The following is a 24540-nucleotide window of genomic DNA, read 5'->3' on the forward strand; positions in this document are numbered from 1 at the left end:
TCTCCCGTAGTTGTTATAATGGGATCCGGCTAAACGCAAGCCGATTTTAACTCTTCGCCGCGACACTCGGCCAAGTTCAAGGCCATTGTCTTCGCCGCAAGAATGAAGCCGTCGTTGGTCGACGACGGTCCTTACGACCGCGGAAATCGCGGTGCGAATTCGACGACGTCTCCCCGCTGCGAAGTGTCGCGCCGCTTCTTTTCCTTCCCCGAGTCCCTTTGTTCTTCGTAAGCGCCGCGAAGTTTTTTTTTCTTTTTTTTTTTTTCCCCTTCGAGCGTACAATCCGACGGTTTCGACCTAGCCTGAAATTTCACGCAAAGCAATTTAATGTACCTCTGGCATTCGTGAACTTAATTTATCTTCCTCTTTTTTTATTTTATATGTTTTTTTTTATTCTTCTAGATTTAATTATAACTTTTTATTGTAAAGCAGACGTCGATTAAAACAGCTAATTTAATTGGATTTCTTTAACCCTCGGGCCTTAATAAATTGATAAGTCCTTCCGGGGTTATTTTAGCGAAAACAGCATTCGCTGCTGTGACGCAAGATAAATCTAAGTGACGTAAGTTAGCTACGGGAAATTGAATCGATATATCCTCTTTAAAGAGAAAGTCGCAAAGGATTTGCGCCTCGATTATACGAAAGGGTCATCAAAGCTGCGCGCGGGCAACGAGCGATTCGTTATAGCTCATTAATTTGATGAGTTAGAAAGGATGCCGGATTACGTCGTCAAAAGGTAGACAGGTACGCGATCTGTCCAATTAGCCGGGGCATAGGGGCGGTTCGCGTTCTCCTTCGTCCTCGCATGGGGTCCTTTGTGCCGCGGATGTTTAGGCCATTTAGAACGCCAGTGGCGAACGGCACCCTTCCCGCCGTTGTTTGCCGCGCGTCCACCGCAGAATCCGTAACACCTGCGATATTTCCTAATGGACCGAGGCACGTAGGATGAGTTTCGCAATCCAGATTATGATTGATGCACTTCTCCCCGTCTTACTTGCAAGATCACGCTTACGCGCGTTCACTGAATAATCCGCTATCTTCTTCTCCGTCAGTATAATTATTAACGTCCACGTTCTTACGCGTACGCGCGAATAATTAAATTAAGTGCCCGACAGCTGGTGTATATTTTAGATTTACGTGACGTCACGCGGATCTTTTAATTCGAGAAATTAGACACGCGGGAGAGTAAGGCTCTTTTTAATTGCCTTTATCCGTTCCGCGCGCGCATCTCGCGTGGCAGGAAAAAAAAGAAAAAAAAATGAGAGAGAGAGACAGAGAAAAAAAGTTAGAGAAATTAACGCGCGATAGAGCAACGGCGCGGGCAAACGGCGATGCCTGGCATCGCGATTACCTCGCGCAACCGCGAGTTTGTAATTAATATAGGCTTAATGGTTCAAGATCGATATACGCGCGGCCGCTCAAATAACAAAGTGCGGTCGCTTTGACGTTAATTAATTTCAAGTGCATTAGCAGAATTGCTGCCCGCGGCGATAGGGTCTTGCGAACATCAGTGTGATTAATAAGAACCGCGTTTGCGATCTATAAAGCTGCCAGGCCAAAATGAAAAGAGGGGATTGCGCTCTCCGGGAAACTCTGTCACCGGTTATGCAATTCGGTACGTAATCCGCAGGTCGGAAGCGCGTATGCGAGAAGCGATAGAATTTCGATTTAAAACAAATCCGTCAATGCTCTTCTCGATAAGTATTCGGCGGCGATATCCGGGAGGGAAGATCAAAGACCGGGAAAAGTAACTGACACCCCACTTATTAATAATATCGGATATTTTTTTTGTTTTTTTTTTCTGATGTAGGAAGATCCCTTCGCACATGATAGAACAATCATGTATCTTATAAGAGATATACGTTTTATGTACATTTGCGTCGTATTATTACAAAGTAGCTTAAGCCTACCGTAATATCCATTATAATTTTTTTTTTTCTTTTTTTTTAATTTTTTTTTTTTTTTCCTTTAATCGCCTTCCTATCATTAATCTTAATGATATTCTTTTTTTTCTTTTTTTTGTTATTCTTTAATTATACATCATCTAAACGTAATATTACAGGATAATATACATTACGTAGTATACACGAAATATACACTTACGATTAAGTAGGCATTCTCGCGCGTACTTCTTGTCTTTTGCCGGAGAAACACATTATGATAATTAAGTTATCGCGCGAAAAAGTACAGCGTGTAAACTTTTTACGAAGTTTAAGTCCTTCGAAAGGGGGACGCGAACGGTACGATAGAAAGAAAACGGCTATATAACAAGACTTCTCCGCGGGACGAGGCAATTCTCACTTTACCCTTTTTTCCTTTATCTCTTATCTGCCTCGTTTTCTGAACTCTCCCCCTTCCCTCTCCATCCGCTTTCTCTTTACTCTAATATACAGAAATACTCTTGAGATCTCACGATGGAATCCGTACCTTTACATTTCTCACTTATTCACGCGTCATCGTATTCATTAATACTATTTACAAGATTTTTTTTCATGGCTACTATGGCCGTACTTGATATGGATAATTATCTATGTTAATTATAATAATAAGGATAATACCAATGACAAAGACGGCAGTGATGGGTAGTCGTCTTTCTTTTTTTTTTCTTTTTTTTTAAAGCATATCGTAGATTAGGATCTTAAAAAAGAAATTTTGATGCGCCGCGCATACCAAGCTTTTTATGAGAAAGTTGAATAAAATTTTTTTACTTTTTCTTTTTTTTTTTTCTTTTTTATAAATACGTCCTCCCTTTGCTTTTAATTACAAGGATAAGCTTACTTTCTTGTTTCTTTTCGTGTCTTTCGAAAATAAAATTTAACTTTCCTACCGTGAGTGACGTCGGTCGTTCATCAAGTTACACTCGTAATTAACGTTTATTGCTAAATCCGCTTATCTCCATTTGAAATATATAAAATATTTGACCCGAAAGTACATTGTGTGCATATTTAGAATTTAAAAACCAGGCAACTTAGAATTTAGCGTTAAATATGAAGTCGGGAGTATGAATTTTAATTTCGATGGAATCCCAGCGGAAACGTGGAACGGTAATTTTTGTAAGTTAAAGATACGCGGTGGTTAAAAAACTTTGCCTTTCGACAGTTGAAAATTTGCATTTTCTTGCGGATTGTCTGCATACGATTCTTAGGATCGATTCCTAAAATTAATAAATCTTGATTTATTACGGTAATATAAATTCAAAGTGAAACATACGTCGAATGTATATTGCCGATTTTATCCAAAGATGCGTTATGTACGAGCGCGCGCGCGTGCACGTATATTAAAAGAGCAAAGTGTAAAAAGAACTTTAATTATTTCACGATAAAAAAAGAACTCCAATAAGGAAAGAAGGAAGGGGGATAAAAAAAAAAGAACTCCAATAAGAAAAAGAAAAAAGGGGGGAAAAATGCGGTTAAATAACTAAACATTTACATGATGAATACCTACATTTTACGAATTACAAGCATTACGTCAAATAAAATCAGAAAATATGTTTGATATATCAACGTATTTATGAAACATCTCGTGGAACGTAATTAAAACCAGTTAAAGAGAAAATTTCACTCTCCTCCCAAACAATTTTACGTAATAATATGAATAAATTTATTAATAAATCCACAAATTGATAAAGATGAAAGTTAAAAAGTTAAATAATATTTAACCTTCTGTAAAATCAGTCCGTATATTTCAAATTAAAATTACGCGCGTGGAAATATACGTCGAGTTTCACATGATTCATATACTCTTTAATTTCGGCACAATTTTTCTATTTGGAAAACTTGAAAACTGTTCTATTAAAAAAGAAAAAAAAAATATTGCAATAATTATTAATAAATTAATAAAAAATTAATTTTTATAAAAAGAGTGTATAATTTTAGATTTTGAAAATCGCGTCTTGGACGATTGCCAGACGATCTCGGCAATTCTCCGCGAATTTCCCGAAGACACCAAACAACTTTTTCCTTTCTTTTTTACATATTTTTTTCTTCTTGGTCGCGCGTTGCTGTTGCAATTCCCAGCTCAACGCAACGGATAAAAGAAATATATTGCCTGCTTTAAACTGTCGATTAAATCTTGTACACTTTTGTAACTATCAATTTTATTCGCGCGCACATTATATCTGAGACGATGCTTTAAAGTAAACGTTTAATCGAATTGAAATTAGGTTGCCACAGATATTACTCTTTCTCTTTTTAAGTTTAACATGTAAGCGAGCAATTAACACCTGTCCACAGTCGTTTCTGGATAAAACGTCCGTGTAACCGATTTACGCGCACTGATTGGAATGATCACACCCATTAAGTTTGGAGCCACGTCTAACGTTACTTTGGCCAAGCTCCCTTCTCGCACGATCAATTGTCGTCCGAGTCCAAGCTGCCGTTGATCTCGTGGCAGATCGCTGTGTTCAATCGCCAGTGATAGGGCATCGAGGTGCCGGCGGTCGTGCTCACGGGTTCCTGGCTACGCTGGAAGATCCCGGAGGACCTGCTGGACCGCTATACTAACGGCGGATACTTTTGATCGGGCAGCACGTAGCCGGTGGCCTCGTCGCCGGACGCCGCGGCGGCGGCGGCGACGGCGGCGGCTGCCGCGATGTCGTTGCTGGTGGCTTGCGTCTGACTAGTCACCGGGTTCAGGTGATGACTGGTCAGATGCGACATGGACGGGGTCAGCGTCATGTTTGGATGATATTGCGGATGATGGTAGTTAGTCTGCGGGCTGTGGTGCATGTGAGGGATTTGAGCCTGATAATAGTCGCCACCGTACACGCCCGGGGTTTGTGCGTAGGCGTTGTAGCCCTGGCCGGCGTATTGGCTGTGGTTCACGGACGCTGACCCCGCCGAGCTCCAGCCGAAGCTGTAGGTCTCGCCGTGATGGATTTGGTTCATCGCGCTCGGATAGGACGACGGCTGCAGCTGGTTGGAGCTCGGGGTCAGCGGCGGCGACGGGGTCGTCAGGTTGCTGTTCGCACCGCTGCCACCGGTCGGCGTCGTTCCGACGCGAGGATACGTCGACTGGGTCGACAGCAGCGGGGTCGACAGGGGCGAGTTACCCGCGACCGGCGCGTCTCTACCTTGCACCGGGGAATCCGGCGAGGACCGCCTGCTCGGCGTCGTCGACGAGCTCGTCGATATTCTGCTACCGGTGCTGCTATTACTGTGGTTTTGATTTGATCTGGGCGAACCTTTCGACGGAGAGGTCTGCTGCTGTTGCTGCTGCTGCTGCTGCTGCTGCTGGTGCTGCTGTAATTGCTGCCTGCATTTGGCGCGGCGATTCTTGAACCATACCTGGGAACAAAGACACGTCGAAGATACCGTGAGATTATAAAAATAAATCGATCGACGGGAGTAATGGATTTATTTTCAAGGTAACATTTTTTATTACTTCACGGATATTACAAAATAAAATCAAATAAAATAAATACGAAACAATGTAGCCTAAAAATTAATTAAGTTCCACCGATGGACCGAGGTACAAAAGTCTCGGATGAAAGCCGTAGCCCAAGGGATCGGCCGGGGAGGAAAGATGTCCCGCCACGAGAGACGAAAGCGACCGAATGGGGAGTTAATCGGTGCAATGGGAAAGTAATCGCGGGCGAGCGGGCGTAACATTTCATTAAATCGCAACAATAACAAGGATCTGAAGGGAGGAGCCGTACGAGGAAGCGTTCCCGACACGCGTGTATTGGAGCATCCCCTGGGTATCCTCGAGCACGGTTGTTCATCGGAACGCATGCGCGAATCAGAGCTCGTCGTAGGGTTGTTTTCAACCCCTGAGATCGTATAGTTGGTTACGCTTGTGCGTGTGCGATGTAACCGCGCGCCCGTACGAATGTAGAGTAAAACGCACACACGGCGGGCCTTTCTTCCGGAGTTGCACACGCTAGAAACGCCGAAACGCCGCACACAGGCTCACCGTGTCCGAAAGACGGGCGCACACCTACGGTGGAGTTTTTCTTTTCGGAAAGGGGCACCCCGGGCGGCAGGAGGGCGAGAGGAAACAGGGGGGGACAAAAAGCAACCCTTCGCAGGCCGCAAGCTCGCGGAGTGCGTTGTGATCGCCCATCCTACCCCTCCCGTACCTTCGTCCCCCGTATTACTCCCCCTCACGCAGCCCCCTATAATCCCGGCGGAGCACAATGTGGCTAGGGGTGCGATCCTATGAATCTATGCCCGCGCCTTTAAAAGCGGGACCCGCCGTCGTTGTTGTTATTATCGGCGGCATTGTAACAGTTGTTACGGAGAGCGCAAATCGCCGAAGCGTATGAGGGATTTCGAGCTGCGTGCACATTCGCCAGCCGAGACAGAAGCCACGCGCAATCCCTTCGTCTTTTGTTTCGAACCGTGTCGGAAGAATGGACGGAAACTTTAATCGCTCGCCGAACTGTTACGAACACTGTCATGCTTGGAAAAAAAAAAAAGAAAAAAATTTTAGCGACATCGGATTAGCGAGATAGTTTCGCGATACGGATCCTGCGAGCGTAACAGTTGCTTTGCAATTAAAAAAAAAATTTTAAAGAATATTCCTCGTCAAATATTAATTACTTTCTATTCGTCGTCGATTAATCTCATGTAATTACCCAAAGCCGAGCTTTCGTATTTTTCTTTATCGTCGGAAAAAAAAATTTTATTTTCACGCTAACTAATTCCGAAACGAGTAATCGTTCACCCATCGCAAATCGTTCTCCCGTTTGTTTGGCTTCTGCCTCGTCGTGTCGCGATAGGCAGATCCTCATTTCGCAAAAGTCATCTTCCACGCCGAGCAATGGGGCGTTGAAATCTGTTGGGCGCGATGTACGCGGATATTGCGTATCAGCGCGGGTGAAACGAGCCTCCGAAAGGGCGAGAGAGACGAGTTTATACCGAGGACGACGCGGCAGACAGAGAACGATCCCATTATAGCGGCATGTTTGCACAACGACACCCCCTTCAGAAACAGCAAGAAGGGAGTCGGAGAGAGACAGCTACCCCCAAAAACCAACCAAACAGGCCGCGATGGCATCCGGGGACCCCCGGGGGCAACCACCGACGGTTTCACGCCCGTACACACGAGAGATCGTCGACGAAGGCCGAGGTGCAAATTGCGCCACCATCTGGTTTACGCTCAGCGAACGGAAAACCACCCCATTGACCAGGGAGAGGCGGCGCAGCTGCGTTGACACTCTGTTATGACAAATATATTTTCTTATTTGTACTATTAATACAACCCGGCTGACGATACCCATCCGGAAACGTGTCATCGTCCGGCGCGCAGGATTGATGGAGAAAACAAGCGCGCGAGGACCCGCGGCTGTTTGCTAATGCGAACGTGATGAACGCTCTGTTCGCGACGCGTCGTTAACGTTTACTCATTACGCGACCGGGCCGGAAATATCGATGAAGCTATAAATATCAAAATTACAAGTGACAGGAATTAAAAAAAAAAAAAGATAAAAAAAAAGAAAAACGACTGTTAATATAAATATGTATCACGTTTAATACATGTGTACCATAAATTTTAAATTGTTTTAAATTTCAAACTTTAAAAATTAAAAAAAAAATATATATATAAAACAAAAAATTCGCGCTTTAATTAACCTGCTCGGTACATTCTTCCGACTATAAAATTCCGCAGTGCAAAATGTCTCGCGCGATAAATTGGTCGAAGAGTCTCGCGATACGAGCACGGCCAGATTCTCCGGTCTCTCTCTCTTTTTTTTTTTTTTTCCCCATCGACGAGACAATATTTTCCGATGGTCGTAAGTGACGAGCGAACGGCGATGGAATGGCAACGAGCGCGGAATTCATTCAGCGGCGCGTTGCAGCGCATCGGCCGCGTCGCCACGCAGCTGCGTGGTTCTCTCGACGAGAGGAGCCGCGTATAGAGCTCTCGCGAACGAGACAGAACCGGGGGCTATAATCCAGGAACAAATCAACGATATGTTGTACCTCGCACGCCGCGTTACCATGTGTATCTCCGTCCATACACACACCTATGCCTCCGCATCAGACCTCTGCCCCCCAGCCGTCTTCCAGCCCGAACTCCCCCCTGCTTTTAAAATTTTCAGATAGCATCCCTCTTCTAGATATTATTTGGTCGCACAGATACGCGCCACATACAGGCGAACCTTTCCGTACGCGTAACACACATACGCGCGCATATATAGATATCCCGCGTGTATAATACGCCGAATGTATTCTCTCCTTGCGCCAGCGCGCGTAACGCGCGGATACGCGCGGCCGTTTCCGCGTGTGCGACGCACACCATTTGCAGTTGCGTCGCTATTCACAGCGGCTTAACTTAACGTTGAAAACTTCGCTTCCCCGAGACCGAATGTCCGCGCTTTCTGTCCTACATATTTCACGATTCCGCCGGTTGCGATATTACGATCTCCGCGGCGGTGACTCAAACGGACTTGGGTAACGGGGAGGCGAACCCACCGTGATTCTACTAATTATTAATGCGTAATATTAAACGAAAGTAAAAGGTACGGATTGAATTCTTCGAGTCTACCTCGAGTACGGTCTTCGTAACGCCGGCGCATACGCGGTACACTTCCCTCGAGTGTTGCATGTAAATTGCGAGGGGCTCGGCCGATAGTAAAACCGTCTCGGTATTCGAGACACGGAGCCCGGAGAATCCACGCGATCGTGACTTGGTAACACCCCGCCGCGAAATAAAGATGTCACGGGAACCGCAATAAAAGCGTCAACGAGCTCGTCGGCACATCTATCAATGTACGAGACTGCAGGGCTGGGACAATGGTGAAATGGAACGACGTAGGGCGCGAACATCGCGCTGTGTAAATATCTTAAATCTCGCCCGCGATTGCCGAGGCACGAAACGCGCCCCCTTAGCCGTTCTCTCTCTCTCTCTCTCTCTCGCTTCCCTATTCCTTCCGCGCCTCCGCCCTCGCCTCTCTCGTTTTCGTCGCGTATCGCGTTTTACATTGTGCAATTTGACGCGCGGGAGCGTAATGGCTTTGAATGTTAATACACGGCGTGCCATCGCGCGCGAAATCGACAACAGCAATCTAAAGTTACTCGCGGAGAGCGTCGTCGCTTTCCGAGAGCGCGCCTCGAAAGACTTTTCCGTCCGCCGGCGTTATTATTTCTATATCGTCGCCAGCGGTGTTCCAGAAGCTGTAAAAGCTGCGGGGCAGAACAGGAGCAGGGTCGAAAGGTGGAAAGAAAAGAAAAAAAAAAAAAATAATTACCTGGACTCGCGACTCTGGCAGGTTGATCTTCAGGGCAACCTCCTCTCGCATAAAGATGTCCGGATATCTCGTTTTCGAGAATAGCCCCTCCAGCACGTCCAGTTGAGCTCTGGTGAAGGTCGTTCTTTCGCGACGCTGCTTGCGTTGATTCATTCCTGCAACGTGAGGGAAAGAAGTGGTCGGCGTTAATCGTCGGCATAAATCTCGGGGGAAGTTTTATTTCCATGCCGATCCGCGTTACTGCGTTACGCCCACGAAATTATCATACGCTGAATTCTAAACGAGTTAATAAAAAAATTTATTCGTTTCGCCTAATCGTCGAGTAAGTTTCGATATTCGTTAAATCAATGATGCATCGGCGAGTTTTGTGATGCGGCTTTTACGCGCCTCTTCACGTATCGAAAAGCGAGGGGAAATGAGTGGAAAGAAGAAAAAGGAGATAAGAAAAAAAGAAAAAAAGAAAAGAAGAAAAGAAAACGCAAGTTACAACCATCAGGGAACTGTATATCGCTGTCGCGAGGCAGGCTTCGGTATCGAGAATTCAATACGTTCACGTGGAACGACGTCTTGAAATATGGAACGCCTACGACATCAGTGTCTTGCACGAAGACGGGGGTTGTTGCCGCGCGCAGGGCGGCAAAGGGGGTTTGACGTGGAGGGGTGTGAGCGTTGCGAGGTCGCGATAGCGTAATTTTGAACGGCTCCCCCCTGCAGCCCACCCCATGCTACCTTCCTCGTGCCATCGAGCCTCGCTTGGCTCGTTTCGGGACCCACGTAATCCGCTTATGAGGGGGTCACGGGGGTGCCGGCGAAGGGAGCGGAGGGAGAGAGGGAATACACCCCGGAATACACGAGCATCCAGAGGACCGAAGTCGCGGTTCGTTCCCAGCTGCCGCTGAAAACGACGACGGCCTGGCATCGCTGGCTCTCGACGGGCACGCCGGCGAAGCGCCTACGGGTCCTCGGTGGCGAACCAATAAAAAGGACCGACTGGAAAAACTGCGCCTTGCCCAGGGTCTCCGGGTTGGAAGCCGGATCGTAAAGTCGCAGGCGGAATGGTGGAATCCTGGGGTATTCGCCGGGTCGTCAAGTATTTTTATGCGTCAAATTTTCATGTTGTCGCTCGGCGCGAAGAGCTCGCGGGGTATTAATGAGAGAGAAAGAGAGGAGAGAAAAAAGAAAAAAAAAAAAAAAAAAGAACCTTCCACAAGGCGAGAGGTAGAAGTGCTCGATCAAGATGCGTCCTAATCTGCACCGGGTCTTGGAGCCTGCAAATCTTTTTTTTTTTTCCCTTTTTTCTTTCTTTTTTTTTTGTGGCGAAAGTTTCCGATTTTACAGCCACGAATGACCGACGGTCGTACGAGTTGAATAATTGAGAGAATAGGGTCGTTCACGAGAGATTGGTGAAGCCCCGCCTCGTAAAGTGGGTATACGTCTGTAATCGTCCCGTTAAGACTTGGGAGACACGCGAAGAGGCAGCTGTTTACGAGACGATCGATGCTTTCTCTTTCTCCTTTTCCGTGCCTCTTATCCGCCATACTTGAAGGCCCTCCGCTCACCGAACACAATAAAGAAAAAGAGTCACACTGCCGAGATGCAAAAAGGAGAAAGCCCGCGTCATCGGGGAAAGATATGACGCGGAATAAAAAGCGGAACAGCGAATATAAAGACGCGAATAGCATTTAAAAAAAAAAGAAAAAAAAAAAGGTGACTCCCTGAAAATTGCGTATAAACCGTGTGTGGTAAACCAATGGCGAATGCAAAGAACGGACGTTAAAACGGAAAACGACTGGAATAAAACTGATTAAATATCATATAAGCAAGGAACTTAATTAAATAGCCATTTAATTATCAGAGAAATTAAATTGACTTTAATCTGTACTCTGTATCTAGCGCATGTTTCTATTAATTTTCTGCTGCAACGCACTTATTTTTTCGCTCGCGATAAATTATTTCAAATACTTATAATTATATTTTTTTTTTTTCTTAGAAAATTATATTTTGCAATTAAAATAAATCGAAATACCTCGCCGCTTCGTCGAGTCAATAAATACGTACTGTCCAAGACTCAATCGGAAGCATTTCGACGCGAGACGATAGTTTATCAATGGCAAGCAACGACGACAAAAGCGAGGTAACCGAAGGCGGGAGCGGTCCAGAAAAAAAGGTAGCAGCGTCGTTGTATCAATCGCATATCTCGTGGGTGCCCTCCCGGTCCGAAGTGAGCCCACGGGATGAGGAGGATGACGACGAACGACGACGGTACCTGCGCGATTGGCTAACGAACTGGTCGAGTGGGCTACCAGCACGGTTACCGTAGTAGATCTTCGGTGCAGATTGCGTCGCGCTTACAATGTACAAACTCCAATGGTGGTCGGGTATTACCCGCCATTGCCTCGTGTCACGGGGGCGCGACACACCCGCGATCGTTCGATCTATGATACGTATCTCGCCGCCTCCGGCACGGATCTGTCGTTGATTGTGGGCACACACCGGAGGATCCATCGGGTGAAACAATCTCCGCGCCGTCGCCCACGAGAACGACGCGATTAGACGAGATGAGGATACGCGCGTTTTATTAAAATTCCTCTGATTGTCAGCGTCGGTCGTTACCGAAACGATAAACATCTTATTTTCAATGACGTTACTCGGGAGCCCGGCTCCGAAGGTACGAGTTGTATATTTTAGGTTCAAGCTCGTCCGGCGGTTGTATGTAGAATACATATATAGTATATATGTATAACGGTTTTGCGCGCGCTGAATTATTCGTTGAACAAATCCCATTTGATTGGGAACCTTTTTCGTGTCCATAGCCGGTGGACCCGCCGCCGCGGCGGCGCATGGAGAATAGCTCGTGAGAGGACACCCTGATTGTCGAGTGGGCGTCGGTGCTACTGTTAACGACGGCCTTTGCCATCGGTCCGGTGAGAGCCGGGCACTTCTACACACCCAAGACAATGGTTCCCCGATTATGGCCTCTCTCCTCGCTTCCTCGACACGCGAGGCGCCGCCGAGCGAGTTCTTCAAAGCCGTATTTTGCGCACTTTATCCGACACCTAGATATCCTAAGCACGGCATTGTCGGGCTAAATTACGATTAAAAGCGAGCCTCTAAAACTTCCCACGAGCTGCGAAGAACGAACGCTTTCCGCTGCTCGTTACGTTTAATTAACGACAGTTCAACGTCGGGATATTTATATTTCAACAGGAACGTTAACGCAATCTTCTTACCGAATTTAATTCTAAAAAAAAAAAAAGAAAAAGAAGCGATTTTAAAAAATAATAATGATAATTCGCAGATTATTTAATGACCGGACCGTTTGGAGAATACGTTTGGAGACTCGTTTACTGTCGTCATTTAAATGCACGAAGAAAAAAAAGTCTTGACAATCGTATCGTGATTTAAAGAGAACGGTGAGCTAAGCAACTCTAATGGATTGGCAAACACCCGCTGACTCTCGGAGTATGATTCGATTTATTATCGTCAGTGAGACGCGATACCGGGAGGGTTGATATAAGGGTTGCTCCGCCTCATTGGCCTGCAACGAGATCAGACGCGACCCTAATAGCAAATTCGTTTTGCGTTTATAGGATTCTTCCGCGCCCGCCGCGTTTCGCCGTTTCGTCGTGATCTGCGTAAGTCAATGGGGCCGCTAACAAAATTTCACTGTGATCTCTCCTTCACGCACAATCCGATGGTGCAATCTGCCGTTGCCCTCGCATCGGAAACTTGAAACTTTAAATAAATCTCGTTGCAGTGGAAACGGAAATATCGAACTCGGTATTTATTATTATTTTTTTTTCTTTTTTTTATTCATCCGTAATATGATAACTGCGATATTTAACGCTTGGAATTTTTTATTGCATATTTTGCAAGTTGAATATTAAAGCGGGTAAATTTTTTTAAATCTTTTTTTAAGAAAGCAGGGTAAAAACTGATCGTCGTTGAATAAATAAATGTTCCTCGGCTATCTAGCCGCGCGCAGAAATCTGACGGATTTATTGCGGTTAGATTTAATTGACGGTCGGTAAGGTGTAATTAAGTAATGAAGTACGCAGCGACGGGGAAAATGATTAACGGCACGTTTTGCCGACGGGTTATTACTTATTGTTCCCCCGCATGTATTCAGACTTCCGCGCGGTAAATTAATAGAAATAAATGCGCGTCCGATTTAGATAACGTCGTGAAGCCTGGCGCGACTGAAATACGGCGCTTATCTCGGGCGCAACATATCACTGATAACGCTGGAGGATCGACGATAATTAATCGCAATTACACGCCCGGTCGACTGGACAATAAACGCGCCGGGGCCGGCGAAGTCTCCGCCGTCGTTTAATCGCGGTTTCTCTCCGCGCCGTTCCAGTGAAAAAGAATTTATTTCAGCCAGACGCGTCGCGTAACTCGACACTATTTTCCCTCGCGGTTTTGCGCAAGTTGACCCTCGACCGCGACGCGGGTTTTTTGCCGCACACCCGACAAAAGTGCGAGATCATATCCCGAATTTAAGTTTTAACTGGAGCCAGCAGATTAAATGACAAAGTGCAAAAAATAAAAAAAGTAAAAAAAAAATTTGTCTATACTTGAGATAATAACCGCGCAAGTGGATAACGTTTATAATTAACAAAACGCTAGAAATGTAAAGAAAAAAAAAGGAAAAAAAAAGAAACAGGGAATATCGAAGAGCTATAAAATGGCGGGTTTGTCGCGGAGCCGGACGACTACTTTGATATTCATAGAGGCGAAATGTGGACGGGGGAGGAAGACAGTGAAAGGCGGGGCACGCTCGGGCACACAGAATCGAAAATTAATTAAAAGCTAAAACGCGAATAGGCTGCTACATGGCGGTGCCATGGAGCGGAGGGCTGGATTATTGGGGGGGAATCGTGGGATGACAGCACGTGGCGGGCGGTGACAGAAGAGGGAATTCTAAAAGGCCATCAGCTACGAAAACATTTGGCCGACTTTGCGTTTACAACGTGACCACCATGTGATCGCAATACCGAAGACGCAAGACGAGAAACTGAAGCGATTTCAGTTCAGCCTCTTCGTAGGCACGCGTTTCAATCGAGAGTATTCGGATATCATTTCTTATTTTAATTTATTTTATTTTTTTTTTTATCGCAATGAGTTTAACTAACGTATATCTTTAATATTTGCTTTTATTTGCAAACAATTATTAAATTGGATAAAAGTTTTTCATATGAGGACACTACTAAAAGTTCTATCCTAGGCTTTATAGTCTACTAATTTTTTTTGTTTTTTTGTTTCTTTTTTTTTTCTTTGCGTTTACCGCAACCGCGTCAGAAGAAACCGAAAAATACGTTGCCAATTCATAAGGAAGTTCCAACAGGAAGCGATGCAAAGTACGTGTGGCCGTGGCAGATAGCCGTTCTCATGCGATAATCTAACGGATATGAAGGTAAGTACGTAACAAAATACCAACGTGCGTCAAGGATGGGCGAGTAAGCGGATAAGTTTCGCGTTGCAATGTTCCAAGCGAGGCTACACTTTTATTTCTTTTTTTTATTTGCGACGTCCGCCGCTCACGGATAGTTATCGGTGCTTATCAAATAACGACGGCGGCCGCGAATTATTAATTCCGGGGACAGCGCGAGAAACGAAGGGCGAGATGAAGATCTCGCGGATTCACGCGCGTTCGCGCTTTCCGGGAAGATCCGCGTGTGTAAAGTCGCCGGGGGTTTCGAAATGGCCGGGGCTTGAGTGAGAAAACTACTTCAGCGCGCGTTACGACAGGAACTTGGATAAACGCGGCGAGTCACTCGCGCCGTATCAATAACAGAAGACATAATTCCGACGGGGGGCAACCGCGGTGATAAAACTGCGAGAAGAGGCGACGAAGGAGAGAACGGGATCCTCTCTTCTCTCGCCCCGAGAGCGAGTGTCGATGTCTCCGCCGTACGTGACATTTCACTCAGCCTCGAGTGTTTGTCTTGCAATTAGGTTTGGATTTGTGTTTGGCCTCTCCACGCCCGCCTACTCAATTTAGCCGTGACACGCGCCGCCGCGGAAGCGCCGGGGCCCTTTCGTTGCGCTTCGCTGTTCCGCGGCCACTTGGTAACGGCGAGGCGCACAGCACGTGTCCGCGTCACGTGCCACCCTTAAACCTGACGCCTAATTGAGTGATTGAAATCGTACCGAATTGACAAGCGAAGAAGCCGAGCGAGGAGTCTCTGACACGCGACAATAACCGCGACGTTGCTTAAAAATAAAAGAATTAAACTTTTCTTTCCTTTTTTTTCTTTCTTTCTTTTTGATTCAGTTAGCGAGGTGTATGTTGCAGCGATCTCATATATCGCGTTTCCGGCGAGAGCTTTAAAGTAAAAGGTGGAGAACGAACCGCGATAATCTGTTACGTGGATTTTAAAATAAATTAGGGCGGGAATTATTCCGTGAAAAAAAAAAATCTCTTCGAGAGGCAAGGTGTTCTCTCAACGTTACACGATAGCTACATTACGTCTACGTGTCGCGTACGAGGCCCGGGATCGGAATCACTTGTTTCCGTCGCTCCCCTTCGATCGGCAATCGGCGGGAGGAAATCGCTAACAACGGTGTCTTTATTCATGCGCCCGCGACGCCGGGCGCGTCGCTACGACGACCGGGAGGAAGTTAAGTGGACGGGCAATTTCTCTGCAACAACAAATAGTAGCTCGGGATGGGAAAGGGCGGCGGCCACATGACGCGATTCCCACGTATCTCGGGCGCGGAATGCCGCTAGCCCCCCCGGGTTGAATCCTACGCACCCCTCGTCGTCTCCACGGCGAAACCTTTACGCCCCGGGGCTATCGTTCTTTCGCCGATCAGGGCGGCGATCTCCATCCGCGCGACGACTGCGCGACAAAATAAACACCGACGCGCGACCGACATTAACGCCTGCCTTCCTCCGCGCCGAACACGAAACAGCCCTTTTCCTTCCACGTGCCCCTCGTTGACGAGAGTCAACGCGAGCGTCGCCGCGATCGAACCGCGAATGCTTTTTACGCGCGTGGAACGAAACGCGGGGGAGAACGTGTGATAAAATCCCGCGGGACGATTCGCGAGAAGCCCGCGAGGAGGGAAAAGTGGGAAGGAAAGTGAATCTCGCGGCCGTGGCTAATAAACGGGAACCGTGTTTCGGCTCTCGCGATCGCGGGATCGTAAAAGCGAAATCTTAAAATCGGCGCGGAGTCGTCGCGGTCTCTCCCGGTCCGCGACCCTTTGTTTCCATTCCCGGTCCATAGACGGCGGCCGTTTCTCCCCCGCGGCAGTTTCTCGCGTCGTTGTGTCCCTCTCGCGTTCGGCGGCTTTTCGTGTAGCGGCGGATACACGCCTACAACGGATAGAGAGGCTGCCGCTGGACGTAGGTACGTAGGGACCTAACGGACAGATCCGTGTTTCCATGGAAACCCACCTATCTGCGTCGGTTGGACCTATACTGCCTGCTGCCACCCTGATAAGCGGCTTACTCTCATGGTTCTCTCCACTCTTCTTCGCCGAAGCATCCCCGGCCTCCGCCGCCGCCCGCCCCCTCCCCCTTTCCTCCCGCCCCCCCTTTCCAACCACTCCATCTCCTCGACACCGCCGCCGCCGCCGGCACCCCGGGGTCTCCCCGCCGCCGGGTCCTCTTTCGAGCGACGGGCGAAAGAGAGCGAAGCGGCGAAAGACGGACGGGGAAAGAGAGGCCGAGAGACGACGCTGCTTTCCGCCGAATATCGCGCTACCGAAAGGAGAGCGACGCGAGGGCACGCCATCTCCGTCGCGCCCACCCTTAGCTTCGTTCTACTCTGTACTCTACCATCGCCCTGTCCTCTGCTCCTCTCTCTCCATCTATCTTTCCTACTCTTTCGGCGCACCCTCATCTCCGTTCGCCCTCCCGCAAAACTCTTTTCGCGTACGCGCGCTCCGTGGCACACTAGAAAATTTATGCAGTCAATTACCCGACCCTGCAACACGACCTTCGAGAGTGGAGTCGCGAGCACGAAAGGAAACTCTCTCTCCGAAACCGTTGCTTCTTTATCTATCCGCTTGGAGTGCCGATCCTCTGGGGCTTTCCGTTCACCCAGGTGCCGGGAAAGCACCGGGGTCTCCGCGGGGTGAAGGAAAGGGAGGGACATTCCAGACTTCGTTCGACCACGAGAGGCATAATGGACGGATTCGCGAATGCTTCTTTTTATCACGGCTCCCTCGAACCTCCACGCCGCGAAAAACCATTTTCGGCCGCGATCCCGAAGCGAGGAAGGTTAACGTCATTTCGACCGTCCGCGGGGAACGGGGATGAAAATCTTCACGCGTGCGAACGCGAAAATTTGAGGGAACACGTGAAATTGTTCGCGTAACGTCTTTTTATATTCGTCTTAAAACTCGTAGGAGGAGTGCACGCGCGTATTTTTCGCCAACTCGCAACGAGAGCTGTAACTAGGAAGCCCCGAGATTGCTCGACATTCGTACGGCTTCAGTCGATGCATCGATTTGCATGGCAATCAATAACGGCGTTCACGCAAAATACTCTTACTGCGACGGCTTACTTGGTATAAAATGCTAAATTAATATATTGATAAACTAAATATTCACATACGCGAGAGAATAAAATTATTACTATTCTTTTTTTTTTCTTTTTTTTAATATAATCCACAAGCAATGCCGTAGGGAAAGAAAAGAACTCGACAATTTGAGCAATATTTGGAGTTGAACGTAAGAGAAGCATAGAAAAGAGGGATTTATTTCGCGTATGCGTGCACAACAATTTTTGAAAGCCTCTCTACATTGAATGCACTTTGAATATCAATCTGCTGGGCAATTTATGTGAAATTCTTTTATATATTTGAAATTAAAAAAAAAAAAAAAAAAAGCTACGTTAAAAATTTTACCAAATGCATTAAATATCAATTTGATAAAAGAGGGAATAGAATAAAACGTTACGTGTCTAAAAGATACGTAAAATTTATAAAAAAAAAAAAAGCAAATTATTAAAAACATATCGAAATTTTTATCTGATTGAAAAAAGAATAAAATAATTTTTAATTACTTTATCGAAAGGAAAAAGTGTTATCGGTCGAACCCCCTTCCCTTAAACGAGATATTATCCATCGTTGTTGAATGCGCACGCTACAAAATCTGTCACCCGGTTGTAACGCCGAGTCGCAAGAGATTAAACACTCGTCTTTTATTTCAGTGGATTAGCCAGTTAGATCGATCGCCATTGGAAAGCACCCAGGATCTTTCCTCCATTTCCCGGCGCTTTATGACTCCGGTCCGGATACACATAACGGATGCCATCGGAAGGGTTTACAAGAACTAAACGTCGTAACTAAACGCACGCAAATGCGTAGAAACGGTACCGCTGTCGCCACCTCACGATTACGCGAAAACCTTTTTCCGTGTACGTACATCAATATCGAACCCTGCGAATCCCTTTCGTCGCGTGACAAATTTAACCTCAGCGGTAATTCTAAGCGCCGATCAAAATATCAAAAAGCACGAGCAAAAATTACGAAGTGGGGGGAACGAATTTTACATAAAAATGATTGAGTAAGCTCGCGGTTTCGCAAAGCGGTCTCGCAAAAATTAAAAGTAGCGTGCGACTTACCTTGCGGAAATGCGGCTGCCAGACCGTGCTCGAGCGCGTGATGCGTGTGGGCGTGCGGGGTGAGGGCGAAGTGCGACGGCAACCCGGGATGCGCACCCGGATGCGGATGCGAGTGAGGATGCGGATGGGTGCCAACCCCCATCGGGTGTCCGTGTGGGTGGTATTGATGAGGGTTTCCGGTCGAGGCGCAGGTTGCGCCTGCCGCCTTCAGGTAACCCGCCATATTCAGGCAGCCCGCGATACGAGAAACCAGTTCACCCGCCACCGCGGCGTTGTTATCACGCTCCCTTATCGCGTGACTCCCTACGCCCGGGTCGCCCGGCCACCAGCTGTTCTCCACCCGATGAACAGCGCCGTTCCCGTACAATGGCCGCCTCGGGCTGCTCTCCGGTAGTCTCGCCGTTAATTCCGGCAACGCACTGCCGTGGGGTCGCTCTTCCACCTGCAAAGAAGACGAACGTTGAGTTAAAACTTGGACGCGATCACTCACTCCCGCAAATTCTCACTTCTTCACTCGCGTATAGAAAATTAATTTGTTAAACTTTTTTTTCTCTTTTCTTTTTTATTTTTTTCCCCTCCGTGAAAATTACCGTGGCAGTCCCGGTAATTCGTAATTCCCAAGAACAGAAGCGAAAGAAAAAGGAAACATCGCCAATTTTAGATTTCGCAAAACTTGATTCTCCGTGGATTAAATTCCGAACAGAAAACTTATCGAAAATTGGGGAAACTATTCGAGGAGTTTCCGAACTTTGAGAAAAAGTTTTCAAAATACGTCGACGACGTACAAGAGAACAATAGCGAAAGAATTCTTTCTTTTCCGTTCTTTTCTTTTTTTCTTTCTTTTAATTTAAAGCAGAAAGACGTTTCTGTATCTTTCTTTAATGTTCAGAAAGTCGAATTAATTTAATAAATATATAACACTCTTACACATGAGATGCATAGATTTCCTTCGTACGGCACCACGTTATTTAATGTCATTTACGTTGCAGCACAAAAATACTATTTAATATAATCTATGTTGAACGCAGTTATTTATAAAACCGTACCAATTTCTTTTTCGGTTCACGAACCGATATTTCCCTAAGTACTTTTCCTTTTCTTTTCTTTTTACATTTATTAACGACCACCGTATATACACGCGAAAATCCCAAAAGCCACAGCCGACGTTCACGGAAACACTGCACTGCGGTTACTGATGCACTTTAGAATCTGCATTCCTAACATCCGTGAATCTTATATTCTTTCTTACTCCACTGTCTGAACGATGTCACTTTTTTTTTCTTTTTTTTTTTTCTACCTGACGATTTTGTATTTTCCTGAAAGAGGAGGGAGGTGAAACTGACCAGTAGGAGCGGACGGCCTGGTCGGCATTCTTTTTCCAAGCCTCATAGGCGAAGGCACCGTGCGAAAGAGATCTCGAGGCTCTTTATCAAACAACGCCCATTAAAATCCTTATTTACTAAGAGTTTGATCGGACGCACTCGGTGCGCGTTAAAGCAACGCATAAATGAGCGTAAAGAGATATGTTTATTACATAAGTACACGCGCGAGCGAGTTAAATTCCCGCGACGTACTTTACTATGCCGTTTAAAAAAAAGAAAGAGAGAGAAAAGAGTTCCACATTTGCATTTAACTTTATTTAGATTAGATCTAGATAATATATGTGTAACGACCTTAACATGGACTTGGCGCGTCGAATCGTGTTGAACATTATCGCGAGGATAGGCAAAGACGGAGATAAGCTAGTGCATTAACGCCATTATGAAACTGTGACAAATCCGAATTGATTGTCTAAGAACCTCGCTAATGAGAAAAATAACACTTTAATCGGCACCGATAGGTACATTAATATTACCGACGTCCCGTTAATAGACGAAAATACGACACGTTTCAGGCTCAAGAAATTCGATGCGGCCACTCTGCAAGATGGTGTAAAAAAAAAAAAAAAAAAAAAAATAGAAAAGAAAAAGAGAGAAAAAAAAGTGCAGACCGCCGGAAGACGACGCGGAGAGCCCGACTTCGCCCCACGTGCTCAACCGGAAGTAGTATCGAGAGGGGTGGAGGGAAAAGCGTGCCGAAAAGTCGGCTTAAGCCGCGTGAAACTTAACTCGGCGCTAAATGCTTAAATAAACTTGGAGACGCCGTTTTTATCCCGGCCGGGCGAAGGGAGGGAACGCGAACGGGGAAAGGAAGCGAGAGAGGCAGGCGCGCCACGTAGGTAGGTATGTTTACACGGGGGCATTATGGCGGATAATGTTTGTTATAGGCGTCTATGCCGCGCAGCCGCGAGAGGCGAGACTATCCGACGTTAAAAGGCCAGCTTGGCCGATCCGCTTACGGCGGATGAGGCTTAAATTGAGTGAGAGATAGTGAACTCCCGGGTGCAACGAGTACGACGCGCGAATGGCGCGCGTGCGGCTCCATCCGGCCGACGCCGGCGGGGTTTGCCGCTGTCGCGCATCGCGTACACGTCGCGCGGGCGCCCGTTCGTAATCTAAGCGACAGCCCCGAGGCGATAATTCCACGGATACTCGCCTTACGCGCTAAACAAGAGAGTGTTGCGACGACGAAGCGCGATAAGGGAACCCCGCGAGCACTCGCAGCCGCCCACCCTCCTCCCCCCGTGGATGCGTCTCACCCGGCGATAGGAACATCGTTGATGTTCTCCGCCGTAACTCGCGTCTCTCTCTACGAATATGTATAACAGAAACGTAGTGCTGGTTTACGACACCGGCGGAATCTAAATCATTAAGTAAAACGAGTTTGAGCGTCGAAAAAAAAAAAAAAAAATGACAATTATTTGCAGAGCGACTCTTAATTGCCTTATCGTTTACGTTATCAGTCGTACGCGTCGTGAGAACGCTGCGGAAACACCGTTAACGCACTCGACTGCGTATATCGTTCCCTAAAGCCCGCGTCGATGATCGAAATCGATTTCCGTTCCGCGGGCACGAACCGCGTTGGAAGTCTTTCCTCCCGTTCTCGCGAGCCGCCGTTTAGATTACGGACTCGGGTTTCCTAACGTCCTACGCGCGAATAATTTATTCAATGTTATTCTTTGTTAATCCCTGCATCGCGCGTCTGGAACGGAGTTATGGTAAGCATTAAGTAGTTTCTAATGCTGAAGTGTTGCGCCGCGCGATAAAATCGCCACGAGGGAGATCTGAAAAGAGTGCGCGCGCGACTCGATTTAAGTTTTCCGTTCTAAAATATGTAAACCTATGCGTTGAATTCTAGCTCGCACGCACCGCTTATCGCGCGTCGTTACGTAAGTTCCCCGGCCCGACCGAGGAAACCTCTCGTGACAATCCGCGCACGCAATTGCAAATCTAGATGTTCGTTAAGCAAACATTTAATTACGTTACGCACGGCGAGACGATTTTCTCCGCGACTTTCCTCGCACAGATTCCGATGATTATTACGTCACCTATTGTTGCCCCGGCGATACCGAGGCCCGACGATCGTAAAGGGCCTCGCAATAATCTTTACGATCATCCCTATGTTTACCTTCGTAATGTCCAAACGGGAAAGATGATCGCGCTTTTCAAAAACCCGTTCCTTACCTTCGCCCATTCTTCTTCTCTGAATGCTAAAAGATCGAGAAACGATCCTCGGAATCCCCGGGCATAACGGTTTCTGTCCTAGGGGAGCGCGTGCTTTCCAGGTTGCAAAGAAAAAAAAAAAAAGAAATTAGAGTGCCTGCGGTGTCGTTCTTTAACATTCACTTTGGTTGGCAATTTTCACGAGCCGGGAAGTAGGTCACCATGAAATATTTCCATCGGTCTTATTAACGTGAAAGAAAGCTTTTTTCTTTTTCTTTTCTTCTTCTTTTTTTTTTTTTTTTCGTTAACGTACTCCGCGGCTAATATTAATTTTTTTTTTTTTTTTTTTTTTTTTTTTTAACTTATATGCAAGACGTTCAGTTTATTTGCGTCTAACTTATGCTCCAGCAAAGTATACCTGCCGTTCGATGTTACTTAAATTTCCGCGCTCTCCCGCGCGTCCTCGCACTCGTCGCGCTTTCGGGAAATAAAGTTCCACGCGAAAATCGGAGATCGATTGCCGCCCGCGCGCGCGATCTTATGACTGGACGGCGACGATCGATATTCGATTTCGCCGGTTTATCGGTGTTACCGCCGCGAAAATCGTGCTAGCGACGTTAAACACCTCAAAGCTCGCGAAAGCCGATTAACGTCGTCGCCGTCGGGACGATTTCGGTGAAACGCGAATACTACCGGAAAAACTTTGACATCCCTTCCGCGAAGGGCGGGTAGGGCTCGAGGGGGTGGGAAGTACGAACACGATTGTCCACCGATTAAGCGACACTGAGGACGATTTCGCGTTCTTTAAAAGCGCCCGGAGTCGTTACGCTCGTTTATGGGTTAATCCTTTCGCTGCAAAGGACGATCGCGGTGCTCTAATATGTCGTCACAGTCAGTGTTTCCAAAATAATCCTCTCACGTTAATTGGATTGAAAAGAGTTGACGGCTGTGATTTTAACAACCATCCTCAAGGTAGATGCAACATTAATCCTCCGACGGCTCGTTCATTCTGTTTTTTTTTTTTTGCTTGTTTTTTTTTTAAATAAAATATATATAATTTTTTATTTTAACACAACGGCCGACGAATATTAAATCACTTCTACGCTCAGATTAATAATTAACTATTTGATTATACACGCATGTCTGGATTATAAATTCCACAAAGTTCCGAACTAATCAAAATATTATTTTTTTTTTAATTTATTAATTCGAGGATGAAGAATTAATATATGATTTAACAAACGTACTCAATGAAAATCTTGTTATGATATATTACAAATTATAATCGACCGCGGCTAATTATTATTTAATTGTAACTCTTGTAAATAATATCTAAAACGGGCAACGCCGGGCGAGTTCGATTACCCAAATAATCCCGCCATTCCTGCGCACGTGTGTACCATTTTGACTCTTCTAAGCGCATCGAAAGTTAATGAATTCTCGGATTATAAGAGGCTTTGCACCAGGGGTAAAAACCGCGTGTGACTCAGCGAGCAGTCTCCGTTTCGTACACGAGTAGCCGTCACGGTCGCCATTGCGTGGCACGAGCGTGACTCGTTATCGGGGCTGCAAAAGGGCCCCCGATAAATTGAGAGGAAAGAGAGGTCAACAAAGAAACCTTCCTACGAGCGACAACCGGTTCGTGGGTAAGTCACAGGGCGGAGGAACGGCCGGCAAAACGATCGCGGAAGCTCGCGCGAATTTCGATTTGCACACCGTAAGTTTGCCGATTATTAAAAACGTCCCGCTGCTGCCCTGCGGGTTACACCGAATACAGATACGTCTCGCTGCGGTACGTTCTCACGCACGTGTGTGTAACATAACCGTCCGTGATATCGCGTTCTCTCATAAATACCCGATTAATTTATATCTTACGCGAGAGGGGGATACCTAGAAATTCGTGTCCACTCGCAACAAATCTCGCATTTTCCTCTAATGACCCAATAACGTTTCACCGTTCCAGGAATTTTGCAGCGCAAAATACGGAACGCGCTTTAACAAGTATAAAATAAATTTTTTTTTAATAAAAAAAAGAAAGAAAGAAAAAAAAAGGAGAGAAAAAAAAAACAGGGAAAATAATACCTCTCGGGAACAGATGACAGAGTACAATTCACGGAGTGAATTTTGAAGAAAAGTGCAATACAATAACAAGGAGCAATTCGAGGAGAGCGAAGCAACGTAAGAACCTTGATGATGGCCACTTTTAACGTAGTAGAAATAGA

General features: G+C 46.5%; 1 protein-coding gene across 1 annotated transcript in view; it reads right to left on the bottom strand.

Moving 5' to 3' along the window:
- Positions 1-1977: 1977 nt before the first annotated feature.
- The window catches only part of LOC139101676 (homeobox protein OTX2), a 51820-nt gene continuing 29257 nt past the window's right edge, over positions 1978-24540 (bottom strand). The window contains exons 2-4 of the mRNA XM_070655014.1: positions 18777-19218; positions 9194-9348; positions 1978-5285 (exon numbers count right to left, since the gene is read on the bottom strand). Of these exons, the coding sequence (XP_070511115.1) occupies positions 4494-5285; positions 9194-9348; positions 18777-18999 (1170 nt within the window). The 5' untranslated portion in view covers positions 19000-19218 and the 3' untranslated portion in view covers positions 1978-4493. The remainder of the gene's footprint in view (positions 5286-9193; positions 9349-18776; positions 19219-24540) is intronic.

This window comes from Cardiocondyla obscurior, linkage group LG04 (assembly GCF_019399895.1).
Source record: "Cardiocondyla obscurior isolate alpha-2009 linkage group LG04, Cobs3.1, whole genome shotgun sequence".
NCBI lineage: Eukaryota > Metazoa > Arthropoda > Insecta > Hymenoptera > Formicidae > Cardiocondyla > Cardiocondyla obscurior.